The sequence below is a fragment of the Gymnoscopelus braueri genome (assembly GCF_963280865.1).
Source record: "Gymnoscopelus braueri genome assembly, chromosome: 19".
Taxonomy (NCBI): Eukaryota; Metazoa; Chordata; class Actinopteri; order Myctophiformes; family Myctophidae; genus Gymnoscopelus; species Gymnoscopelus braueri.
In genome coordinates, this window is record NC_137621.1 from 9,587,830 (window position 1) to 9,601,497 (window position 13,668).

At 41.7% G+C, this 13,668-nt stretch overlaps 2 protein-coding genes across 2 annotated transcripts in view; both read left to right on the top strand.

Annotated features, from left to right (window-relative positions):
- The window catches only part of LOC308074648 (kallikrein-13-like), a gene marked incomplete at both ends in the record, with an annotated part of 5,410 nt that extends 1,282 nt beyond the window's left edge, over positions 1 to 4,128 (top strand). The window contains 2 exons of the mRNA XM_080414155.1: positions 77 to 233; positions 4,058 to 4,128. Coding sequence (XP_080270281.1) covers positions 77 to 233; positions 4,058 to 4,128 — 228 coding nt within the window. The remainder of the gene's footprint in view (positions 1 to 76; positions 234 to 4,057) is intronic.
- A 36-nt stretch (positions 4,129 to 4,164) lies between these two features.
- On the top strand, positions 4,165 to 5,190 carry LOC308074897 (chymotrypsin B-like). Its single transcript, XM_080414405.1, has 3 exons — positions 4,165 to 4,235; positions 4,761 to 4,918; positions 5,003 to 5,190. The coding sequence occupies exons 1-3, from the start codon at positions 4,193 to 4,195 to the stop codon at positions 5,105 to 5,107; spliced, it is 306 nt and encodes a 101-aa protein (XP_080270531.1). The 5' UTR covers positions 4,165 to 4,192; the 3' UTR covers positions 5,108 to 5,190.
- The last annotated feature ends 8,478 nt before the right edge of the window (positions 5,191 to 13,668 follow it).

Consider the following 13,668-nt stretch of genomic DNA (forward strand, 5'->3'; position numbering starts at 1 on the left):
TTAATGGAGCATTTCACCCACTTTCAACCTGATCTGAGCGCTGGAGAGTGAACAATGCTTACTTGTGTCTCATCAGGGCGACGCAGGAGCTGTCCTGATGGTCCAACAAGGCGATGATCAGATCGTGGCCGGATTCGTCGTCAGAGCCCCCGGTCCATGTGGCGCTCCAAACATGCCCACTGTTTACTGGACGCCGACCAGCAGCGAGAAGTTCGTCACATCTGCCCTCGAAGGTGTGTTGATGTTTTAATGTCCTGGCACACAGTCATTGAAGTTAGTGTGTGTGTGTGTGTGTGTGTGTGTGTGTGTGTTAGTGCTGCACGATTCTTGCTCAAATGTGAATCACTATTTTCCTCCATAAGAATTGAGATCACGATTCTCACACGATTCTCATACAATTCTCTTGTAAATATAAAAATATTAAGCAAAATGTTTTTTTTTTTTTTTTTTTTTTTTTGAAAAAGAAATCGTCATAATTTAAAATCGAGATTGCATAGGTGTCTGAATCGAGATCACAATCTTTTTTCGATTAATTGTGCAGCACTAGTGTGTGTGTGTGTGTGTGTGTGTGTGTGTGTGTGTGTGTGTGTGTGTGTGTGTGTGTGTGTGCAGCAAATTGATCAATTACACACCCCATGAAGCCTTGAATTCATTCAGATTGTTTTTGTTTTTGTCACATTCCTGAGCCAATACTTTGATGACAGGTGGAGTCTCCGGTAGGATACTCAAAGAGTCTCCTACTGAGTCTCCTACTGACTGATGAACCGTCATCAAATTATTGGCTTAGGAATGCGACAAAAACTAAAAATACTCCATGAATTCAAGGCTTCATGGGGTGTGTAGATAACTAGTCCTTTAAACCCCTAAAAAAAGCTTGTAGATCTGCTATTTTTGCCAAATGCTCACCCCAGTATAGGGATGGTGGGGTTATTAGTGATATACAGTGCATGTACACACACACACACACACACACACACACACACACACACACACACACACACACACACACACACACACACACACACACACACACACACACACACACTTAGAAAAACCTTCTCTCCTCCTCAGGGCATCTCTGTATCTGAAGGACATTGTCACCTTTTATATTGAGATGACGCAACACACACACACACACACACACACACACACACACACACACACACACACACACACACACACACACACACACACACACACACACACACACACACACACACACACACACACACACACACACACACACACACACACACACACACACACACACACACACACACACACACACACACACACACACACACATACATTAAATGTAAGCTATTTCATTGTATTTATTTAGAGCTGTCTGGGTGTGTTTTATCATAATGTAGAGATGAGAGATCCACTTCCACATTGTGGGATTCGGGACAAGCCTTCGGGAGTGAGGGACTCGGGACGTATCGAGAACGTTCAAGTGGCTGCTCCACATTCCTGGCCCTGGATGGTGGCTATCGTGGTAAATATACATTATACATATAAATGTACAACAGGTCAGCAGTGGCTCAGGAAGTCTTGGAAGCAGAAGGTTCCCGGTTCGATCCCCAGCTCCTCCTGGCTGAGTGTCGAAGTGTCCTTGAGCAAGACACTGAACCCCTAACAGTTAGGGGTTCAGTGTCTTGCTCAAGGACACTTGAAAGTGTCATTCACACACACACACACACACACACACACACACACACACACACACACACATTTACATTACATTACAGTCATTTAGCAGACGCTTTTATCCAAAGCGACTTACAATAAGTGTATTCAACATAGGTAGGGAACGAAAACTACTAATCACCAGAAGTCTTTAGTGCATTTTCTGCAAAAACAAGCAACCAAGAGTATACCTAGCCCTAAGGTAAAAGTGCAATATATCAGCTACCTATTTCCTTAAACAGATGAGACAAAATAGCTAAATCAAATGAGCATGAGCTAAAACAAATAAGTGTATCGACTAAACAAGATCCAATAAACAATACAACAATAGAAAACAAGCGTTCGTACAACTAGTTAACAACAAGTAGGTCAGGCAGAGAGGAAGGGTAGTGTTTCCTGAAGAGGTGAGTTTTCAGCCTGCGGCGAAATATGGGCAGTGACTCTGCTGTCCTAACATCAGTGGGAAGTTCATTCCACCACTGTGGGGCCAGAACAGAAAAGAGTCGTGACCGTGTGGATCGGCCAGAAGGACCCTTGAGTGACCAGGCAATCAGTCGCCCCGAGGTGGCAGACCGAAGTGGTCGGGCAGGGGTGTAGGCATCGACCATAGCCCGGAGGTAGGAAGGAGCTGTTCCTTTCACTGCCCTATAGGCTAGCACCAGGGTTTTGAACTGGATGCGAGCCGCTACGGGGAGCCAGTGTAGAGAGCGGAGAAGGATGGTTGTGTGGGAGAACTTGGGCCGGTTGAACACCAGACGAGCCGCAGCTTTCTGAACAAGCTCCAGAGGTCTGATGGCAGATGCCGGAGCACCAGCAAGGAGGGAGTTGCAGTAGTCCAGGCGGGAGATGACAAGAGCCTGGATGAGCACCTGGGCTGCCTTCTCCGTGAGGAAGGGGCGAATCCTCCTGATGTTGTAGAGGAGGAATCTGCAGGACTTTGTCACTGATGCGATGTTTGCCGAGACACACACACACACACACACACACACACACACACACACACACACACACACACACACACACACACACACACACACACACACACACACACACACACACACACACACACACACACACACACGTGCATGCATGACAGCAGGCTATCTAATACATATACCTATTCTCATTTATTTACCATTTGCTTCAGCTAATACAGTGATTTTTCAAGATTTTGGGAAAACAGCAGATCTACAAGCTCACCACGCACCAACTCGTAGTGAGCTTGTAGATCGGCTATTTTCTAATTGTATAGAAAGTGGTTGAACTGATTTTCATATTATAGTAAGGCATTTGGCTGGGGACCCCGTGGAACCCCCTCAGGGACCCCTAGGGGTCCCCGGACCACTCTTTGAGAACCACTGAGCTAATAGAACAAGGTCATATCTTGGAAAAGTGCTTCATTTATGCTCCATTGTACGACGGTTTCACACGGCTAAAAGAGCCGATCTACAGGCTCACAATGCTTGATTCACACATTACCTTTTATCTTTCAGACAGCTGATGGAAGCCATCGTATGGATGCAGTACTGATTAATCAGCTTTTTGTTGCGACTTCCTTCAACGTCAGGTAATACAAACATACATAACCATGACATATAAGTAAACACAGTTTATTATCACTCACTCTGTCTCTTCATGTCTTTCAACCTGGCCTCAATATTCTGGTCATTAGTCATTATAGGTGCAAGATGTCACAAAATGGACAAAAACATTCAAACGAATAGCGATAATAGCAGATCAAGTTCACAATGTGCCACAGCAACGCGTTTTCACCTTGTAGATCGGCTCTTTTCGCTATTCATTGTACAACGAAGTATGTAGGGCTAAAGTGGTTAAATATGTAAAATGTAACAACTAACCAGTAGCTCTGCTACTTATGGACAAATGTTAATATAGTTACTTATTGATAATGGAATGAAAGTGAAATAATCTTTTGTTTCTGTTGTCTTCTCAGACCTGGAGACTTGGTGTTGCTAGGAATTCATAACCTTTCCTCTACCACCGAAAACACTCAGAGAATCCTGGTTGAACAGGTCAAACATGTGTCAGAACTTATTACATAACTAACACTATGTTCACACTGACTGAACAAAGTCTTTAAATACACATTATAGATACATTAAAGATCATTATAGAGATGTTTACCGATACATTATAATGTTTATATTAGAATTATGCACTTAGAGGTTCAGCTAGTAGGTCAAACATCAAGACTCAGTCCTTACTGCTGTTGGTCCGGGTTCCAGTCTGACTCTAGGTTCTTTGATAACAAAAAAAAACTACAATCTGAGCTTTTAAAAAAAAAGTTTGGAAACAGGGCTTACTGTATGTGGTTAATCTAAACGTGTGCCTGTCATTTCTCTGATAGGTCTTCAAGCACCCCAACTCCACCGGCTACAGCATGGTGTTGGCCAAACTGAAAAGCCCTGTGAAGTTTAACAAGAATGTTAAACCTGTGTGTGTCCCTAAGGCTGGTGACTCCCTCCCTGTTGGCAAGACGTGCATGGTCACTGGATGGCGTGCATGGTCACTGGATGGCTACCCAGGTGAGGAAACAACATAAACACACATTCATACAGGTTGACTAGGAATTTGATTGGTCACATTATCAGCATGTACTGATAATGGGGTGGGACTTACGTTGTATGTACTTCCCCTGGAAGTACATACAACGTTGGATCGTTGACCAATCACAGCACAGTTTCCTGGCATGTAAACAGATCTGCATAGCATTAACATAACTTCCTTGAGGGGTTTAGAGCGGGACTTCATGTACTTCTGCTTAGAAACTTGACTTGCAATTCATAATGTCAATATTATATTCTGAATAAAAATAGATGATCTACAAGCTCACATCACATCACAGCATGTTGTGAGCTTGTAGATCGCTATTTTCACTATTTTTGAAAATGTGTGAACAATAAATAAATACATATATATATTTTTCCTATAATGACATGCCAAAACTTGCAGTTGAAATATGTATTTTGTAATAGATTAGAATTTTCCTCTGTATTTAGAAATTACTGTGCCAAGTCCTCAATTTTGAATCCTGTGTGTTTATTCCCCAGGACCAGGCTACACTGACCTGCTCCATGAGGCTTCTGCCACTATCATCACCCATGATCAGTGCAGACGTGACGCGCCTTCTGACTGGCCTGGTAACCCTGACTTTTGGATCCACAACACTATGTTCTGTACGGCAGGCTCTGAGTCATTTCCCTACATAGTGAGTGACACAGAGATAAAAACATCAACATGACATTTACACATAAAAACACACACATACAAACACAACTGCTTGTTGTTTCAGCGTGCCGACGGTGGACCCCTGATGTGTGAGAACGACGACGCCTCCTGGACCCTGTATGGTATCTACAGACCAGGCCAGCCGTCAAGTCTGCTTCAAGAGATTTGATGGTTAATAATTCAGTTTGCAGGACAGGTGCACCTCTGAGAAACATCTCACACACGCAGATGAGTTAACCTCTTCAACCCTGGTGTACCTGTTTTCATTCAATTAACCACTTCAACCCTGGTCTACCTGTTTCCATTGATTACCCACTTAAACCCATTAAAACCGGGAAAGCATCTGTGTCATTTTAGATTTTAGCGTTGGCTATTGAAAAATAGCAGATCTACAAGCTCACAGCGCGTCACTTTGTGCCGCGCTGCGAGCTTGTACATCCGCTTTTTTTTCCTTTTTACATTTGTGTAAATTCTTGAAAGTGTTTGAAAGCATTTAGAATAATTTAGATTTTTTTTTAACACAAACCTTCTCTTCTGGGGGGGGGGGGGTCCCTGGCACAAAACATTTTGAGATGGGGGTCTGCAGCCAAATATATATCATTTTGGGGGGGACCTTGGCACGAAAAAGTTTGAGAACTACTGATTTAGAAGACATTTGTATAGAATGGGCCTCAGGTCTTAAGGGGTTAAACCCTGGTCTACCTGTTTTCTTTAAATTAACCACTTAAACCCTGATCATATTTTGGTGGTAATTACAGAAGTATAAAGCTGATGAGACACAGAATGGGAGTTAATGAGAACAGTAGTGGAAGCCAGTGAAATCTTTTTCTTTTTTCAACTATACCTTTAATAATACACTACACACAGAAAAATAAAAGTGCTTAAATGGTTCTTCTTCTTTATTTAGTGAATGGTTCCTCATGTTCCTTATATGGTTCTAGAGAACCTTTTCTTTTGTAATTATTTGAGTGACCTTAATGGTTCTTTATAGAACCCTTCATTTAAATGTTTCTTTAAATAACCTTGGTCTGAAAGGTCCCTCCTGGAACCAGTTTTGGTTCTAGTTGACACCTTTATTTTTCTGTGTGTGTATAAACTAAACTAACAAGTGTGATTTACATAGCTGTAGTAATTACACAGGTGTAAAGCTGATAAGACGCAGTCATGTAACAAGACAGCTGTGCTGATTGTATACCTGTGTGATTGTGTGCAAATACTAAACTAAACTAAAGTGAGGGAGAGGAAGGGTAACTGGAACACTGGGCCCCTGAGAACACTGGGCACCATTTTATTTTTAATATTTGTTTACATATGTGGGGGAAAATACATATAATATATTTTTTAAATGACATTTAAGGCCCAATATTTCTACAAATGCTAGAAATCACCTGTGATAGCCACTAGCCAGTCATAAACAAGAAGTTGAAGGGTAAATCTAGGTCTGATAATGATGTACCGTGCATGTTAAAATTATTTGTGACCATTTTCCAAAGCATGCATTTATTCTTTATTTTATACATTTAAGGGGAAAAACTGCCAATTTAATAACCAGTGTACCAGTATCTGTCCTGAGTTTGAACTGAATTTCAATAAATCTCTCTCACTTTATGTATTTTGTACTTGTGTCTTTTACTGTTAATGTACTTGATGAAGATTTTACCATGACATAAAAAACTAAGACTTTTTAAGTGTAACCTCTTAATCATGGGTTGCTACGCTATCTATGGAAGTGATTCCTGTCAGAGAGTCCTTTATACCAGAGGGTTATTTAGTTAATGAAATGAGTCCAGCATACAGGAGTTAAAGGGGTGATAATAGGTGTTACTGTATATATGTGATCTGAAATAAATAACACAAATAAAAGGTCTTTGAGTTTAAGATAAATCAAACATCTATGTGGCAGTCTAGTTATAGCTGTGGGCACAGATCAAAGAACAAATTGTCGACACGGGGAATAAACACGTCAAAGCCACCCCCCGCACCCTTCCCTCTTCTCCCCCTCTGCATTTAGGTAGACACATACACCTCTGCCTGTCCTTGCTGCTCAAGAACAGGCAGGCTAGGCTAATTAGTATTTTGATTATTAAAATAGGTCACTTGTCCTAATTTCTTTCCCTTTGTTGCTAATGGCATTAATTAGTTTGGTCCAGTATTGTCAGTACCTAGATACAGGATGGCTGATGTATCTGACTTTAGGAGAGCTTCATGTATAGGTCAGTGGAGTGGATAACTGAATTTGAACAGCAGGAGTGGTCTTCACCAGCTATAGGAGGCAGAGTGTTGTCTCTGCCAGGCAGTAGATGCATGGCTGGGACGTGTGGATCTGGTTTTATCCTGTCCAAAGGTCTAAGGGAGGTTGGTCAAGACCTAACAGGTTTGGAGCTTGGTTCCACTATGTATTGAGTACAAAAGGATCCCAATTGAAACAAGCCATTGGCTTTCTTGGGCTTTTTAATCCTATTTAGCTGACCTTGTATTTGAACTGCACTTTCATGTGCATTTTTCTGCAAACTTCTAAATAAAGTATTCAATCAATCAATCAATCAATCAATAAGGTCTCGGGCCACACTGGATCGATATGTGTGGAGCTTTACACGCTTCAGGTGAAAAATCAAATAATTTGGACTAACCCCAAACTGACAAGGCCTCATGCCCTGTCAGGTGTGTGTGTGTGTGTGTGTGTGTGTGTGTGTGTGTGTGTGTGTGTGTGTGTGTGTGTGTGTGTGTGTGTGTGTGTGTGTGTGGTGTTGTGTGACACTACTGTACTTGAGCGGGCCAAATGTCCCCACAAATATAGAAAAATTAGAGAAATAAACATTGTGAGGATAATGTTCCTGGTCTTCACAAGATAAATAGTTGTTTTATGATTAAAAAGATTTGGGGAGTAGTATGCATTATTATTCAATTATTCCACTCATATACTGTACCGTCCCCTTTAACACTCTACTAGCATAAACTTAAAATGTTTATATGATGTTCTGCATAGTAGTGTATATCTGTCTGTCTTTTAATGTCTCCATGAATTGAGTACGTGAGGATCCCATTTGAAACAAGCCATTACGGCTTTCCTGGGCAATCCATTTAGCTGACCTTGTATTGTAAACTGTACCTCCATGTGCTTTTTCTCTGCAAACTTCTAAATCAAGTATTCAATCAATCAATCAGCAAGGACTAGTAGACGATTTATTTTGGGGTCCCCAGATTAGTTTAATGTGCAACATTGTTTTCTCACTCAACAGTAAACAAACCAACATACAGTATAAGTGTATTACAGGGTATCTGCACATTTCTAAAGTTACAACTTAATGACTTTTAAGACCTTTTTAATACCAAATTGGCCAAATTCTCAAATAGTACGTAAGAAAGAGGCAAACATTGTGAAAATAGCAGATCTACAAGCTGTTGTGAGCTTGTAGATCTGCTATACTAGGGTGCAACTAAGTATAAATCAGGTCCCCCCCTCTCCATTCCTAATGGGGACTTATGGGACTTATGTCAACCGAAAATGGGCCTTCAGGCCTCATATATACTTCACCATAATTATGATGGTGATGATGCACACTGAAAATAGCACATTTAAAAGCTTCAATCTGCCGTTTTCAGTATGCATGAGAAATGAGAATAAATTAAGCACTTATTCAACAAGTAAAAGACATCATGGGCCCATTATTGAACATGTTATTATAGAGGTATTAAATCATCTAAAACAGAAAACCAGTCCTTCTACTAACACATACACACACACACACACACACACACACACACACACACACACACACACACACACACACACACACGCACGCACACATGCACGCACACACGGACGCACGCACGCACACACAGGCACACACACACACACACACACACACACACACACACACACACACACACACACACGCACGCACACAAAACATAATTTCACATATAGAAATTGCAGATCTACAAGCTCACAACATGTTGCATCGGTATTCTTAATATTTTTTAATATAGTGCTTAAGCAGCACCCCTCCACGGGCGTTAAGTTAAGAGACAGACGCGGCCGAAGGACCGCAGCAGGGACCTGGTGGTACAAACCGCGAGGCGCGCCCCTGGGACTATGAGGGACTTAGCGCGTTGGGCTGAGACCTCCGGGGACGTCCAGCACCCGGCTCACCGGCCGGCCCCGCGGACCCACACTTAAGATCATAGCAGTGAGCTCTTGAAATCAATTGATATCAAGAGCTTGAATGGCACCTGCAGTTAAAAGAAGAGCCACTAGATGGCAGAAGAGTACAGTACAACAACAGCTTGAGTGTCCTCGTCTGCAAAATGATTGAATTGTCTTCTTCCAATATAAACAATGTTCTTTATAATCTAAATCTGATTGACTAGTTTTCTTCTAATCTAAACAGTGTGCTTTATAATCTAAATATGATTGAATTGTCTTCTTCCAATCTAAACAATGTTCTTTAAAATCTAAATCTGATTGAATAGTTTTCTTCTAATCTAAACAGTGTGCTTTATAATCTAAATATGATTGAATTGTCTTCTTCCAATCTAAACAGTGTGTTAGACAGTATTTTACACCACATACTCAAATTAGGCTAAATTAGGAATATGTGACGTTTCTGTATTGATGTCCTTGTTTCTTGCCATCTCTGTTCTTTAACCCTTTCTTGAAACTGCAAATTCATGTTGGGAGCTTGTTATTGTACACAAAGAATTTCACCCACTTCTTTACTGTAAACCACCTGTAAACCACTTGTGGGGAACACAAATTGTGCCCCACAAGACAGTGCATGATCGATCGGTATCTGGTGCGTTGCGATTGGTGTGGGGTAATTAATCACACGTGATTATGAGGTAATTAATAACACCTGTCAATTGTGTGCCCCATACCGACAGTTGGTCAAAATGTATGCTGCCCATACCCAATACAATATACCACTCCCCAAAGTCAGTTTTCATATTACATGCAGGGGGGGGCTTGCTTTACTAGCTTTGGAAAATGGTGGTACAATTTCATCCATTAAAACGCTATAAGTAGGCCTACAGAAATTGAATTGATGACTGAAGACCCATCTTTAATAATAACCATTCATTAGCTACTTAAAAGTTAATATCTCCGTATGATGGCAATGGCATGCACGCCACTGACCACACCTCTCAAGCGGGGGGTCTGGCTGGGGGTCCTCCCCCAAAACATTTTAACATAGTAGATGTAATCTCCTGTGTTCTGGTGAAATGAATGATCTAGTCTGATACAAAATCCAGGAGAAATCCAATGGTGGTCGAAATCCAGGAGACTCAGGATCCAGAACGAGAATGTGCTCTGTGTGCAGCTCGTGTGGAAAAGTGGAAATATTTTACTAAACACACGTTTTCAGCCAGAACTTTCAAATGGATATGAAACTAGAGCCTAGAGGACAATATCTGACCCCAAGTCGCAGCAATTCATTATTAGGTGAGTTAAACACGCAGCTACAACTTTTTTGTTTTGTTTTGTTACACAGCCATTCCCATCCAGTTCAAATATATGCTACTTTTGACCACTGGATGGCTTAAAAAACAGCTTGTGGCAGCGGTGGCCTAGTGGTTAGAGGGGCGGCCTTGATACCGGAAGGTCCCTAGTTCGATTCCCCAATTCATCACATCAATCATGAATCACCGCTGAATAGCCCTTGAGCAAGGCTTCCATGCAGGGTCTGGCTGTAAATAAGTTTCGCACTTAGTCCAACACCCTGGGTAAACAACAAACTTTGCTTTGCTTTGCTTTGCTTTGCTAGCTAATCAACGTCTAGTTATGATTCTGACGTTTTCAATACGAGAGTTGTAGGGTTCACCCCCCCAGGGACACAGGGACTTTCAACACTATACCCCGTAGACACTCCAAACATGTACACATTGAAAATAAAGGTGCTTACCCCCACCGCTCAAATGTTAACTGTCTCTACGGGGTAGTAGTTTAATGTAATGATCCATATCTTTCAATAAAGAAGTGTTTTAATGCCGTCTGTGGCCGATTCTGTCGGAAGTTCCCAATGGGCGGTATTGACGCGCCCATCTGGCGAAACCCGGAATTACACTCAATGTAAACAGGAAGTAAACGAGGGTGAAAAAATGGCGTTCGGCCGCAGACGGCATTAAAACACTTATTTATTGAAAGATATGGATTGTTACATTAAACTACTACCCCGTAGCGAGAGTTAACATTTGGGGCGTTGGGGTACCCACTGAGCCATAGTCTGCTATTGAAAGTTTTTTTTAGCGGTCTAGGCTTAGCCTAGACGTTTATTAGCTGTTTTTAAGCGTCTGTATATAGACGTCTATATAGACGTCATTTCAACGGCTATAATTTAGACGGTCTATAAATAGACACTTAAAAAACAGCTAATCAACGTCTAGACCGCTAAAAGACTTTCACTGTTAGACCAATTATAACCCCGTTTTAGCTAGACCTTAGACGTATTTTAGACGTCTAATAGCCCGAAAAATGCTCAGTTTTGATTGATTGATGTACTTTTATTTAGTAGGACATGAGAATAACAGTACATGGAAGTACAATTTCACAATACAAGGTCTACTAAACTGGAAGACTCATTAAGCACTGAGCTTGTTTAAGATGAGAACCCCATGCACACAAATCATGATGACATATAAGAGACAGACAGATATACACACTACTATACAGAATGTCATACAATCAGCTTACAGGTTACTGGTATGAAGAGTGAAAAAAATATATATAAAAGAAGAAAATGAAAGAGGGGGGGGGGGGGGTAGGTTAAGACTTAGACAGGGGCATTTTCGAATTGCAGCCTCCTGAAGGTGTATCTTTAGGGCAGTTTTGAAAGTGAGTAGGGTTTTAACACTCCTTTACTCCTTTTGGTAGGGCATTCCACATTTTTGATGAATAGCATGAGAACGAGTTCATTCCCTTAGTTGAGCCAAATCTGGGTTGAACATGATTTGTGGAGCTGCCTCTGGTGTTATGATCATGGACTTAATTAACATTTTGGAAGTATTTTGACAAATACAGGGGGATCCCAATGTTGTGGTGTATCTTGAAGACCAGGCCCATAGCAAGTTGCTGTACTCTGTCCTCAACCCTAAGCCATCCAGTCCTAGCAAAATGAGCAGGGGTTAGATGGGTTTTGTGATTGAGGCCAAGAAGTAGCCTTACAAGTTTGTTTTGGGATGTTTGGAGCCTTGTTTTTAAGGCCTTGGAGGTGTTGTGATACCATGAAGTGCATGCATAATCATAATGACCTTGAATGAGGGCCCCTGCAAGAATCTTCAGAGTATTCTTACTGACTAGACGATCAATCCTCCACAAATAGCGTGTTGTTTGGTTGACCGTTTTGATCACTTTTTCGGCGTTTGTGTTACCAGAGAGGTTTGCCTCCAAGATGGAGCCCAGGTAGGTAATTTCATCCTTTCTAAAATAGAAACAGTGGGTACAACAGTGGGTAAGTAAGCACCTTTTATTTTAAATTTGTACACGTTTGGAGTGTCTACGCCTACGGGGTATAGTGCTGAAAGTCCCTGTGTCCATGGGGGGTGAACCCTACAACTCAGAAATCAGAAATACGTCTACGAGAGTTGACAGCTAGCTCAGTGGGTTCTATTCAGCAGATTGCTTCAACGTTAACCTTCTGGGTATACACACACACACACACACACACACACACACACACACACACACACACACACACACACACACACACACACACACACACACACACACACGTCGCAAGGATCATAGTTCAAAACCGTCTTTCTTGTCTCATGTCTCCCTTCAGCCAGACCTTAGTTTCAAGTCTCTCTACACAAATCATAGAATAAAAGGGGAAAAAATGCCTAAAAAACGGCAACAGACCTTTTTTTTACAAGCCATTTAGTCAGGGGGGCCAGACCCCTAATTTTTGTATATTGGTACCATTAAAGGGGGAAAAGGTGATCTTTGTATTGCTAGCTACATGTCTGTGGTTTATGAAATTCTATGATGGCAATGTCAAAATAGTAGCTTGGCATATCTTGGCCTTGTCTTTTATGTTGGCCTTTTCCTCAATAATACCTGTTTTGTAGCAAATGAACAATACATAAGCTCAATCGATTTAGTTTTTTAATTATCAAAATAATCACAAATATTACTTGAATATGACATTTAACATGGTATAAACTATTCAATCTCTTCCTCATCAGAACTGTCCTGTTCAGGCAGTGAATCTCAGGCACTTGTTTTGTACAGTTCTGGAGTTTGCAGAGGTCTGAACATCTCAACCCATTGCTGAGACAACTGCGGTCAGGAAGCTTGCATAGTCGTGCACTTTTACAAGCCTACAACTCAAGGACTACATCTGGAGGGGCTGTGTGCATCCAGTGAATTGATAACTGTCCACCAACCATCAACAGTTGTCCATCCACCCTGTATGGGATCTGGTGGTGCAGATGGGTGAGTCTGCAGAGAGCTAGGCTGGTGTTTTGGCAGCAGTTCAGCATTCCACATTACCTCAGGAAACCCTCCCTGCATACTGTAGGAGTGCTCTCTCTCTCTCTCTCTCTCTCTCTCTCTCCCCCCCCACATTTCCTCTCCCTGTCTCTCTCTTCTCTTTCTCTCTTAGACCTTGAGTTAAGAAGGAAAAAAAAATAGTACAATAATTGGAAACAATGTGTAAATTATTCCATGCGCGTGTGGGGCCACATAAGGGTAGAGTAGAGAAGACGAGAGTCCGGGACCCCTAGGGGGTC

What these genes read in the sequence shown, in the direction of transcription:
- LOC308074897 (XM_080414405.1), top strand. Translation starts at nt 4,193, where the DNA reads ATGGTCACTGGATGGCGTGCATGGTCACTGGATGGCTACCCAG. An exon ending in GTCACTGGATGGCTACCCAG is followed by an intron (nt 4,236 to 4,760) that starts GTGAGGAAACAA and finishes TTTATTCCCCAG; the next exon opens with GACCAGGCTACACTGACCTG. An exon ending in CTGAGTCATTTCCCTACATA is followed by an intron (nt 4,919 to 5,002) that starts GTGAGTGACACA and finishes TTGTTGTTTCAG; the next exon opens with CGTGCCGACGGTGGACCCCT.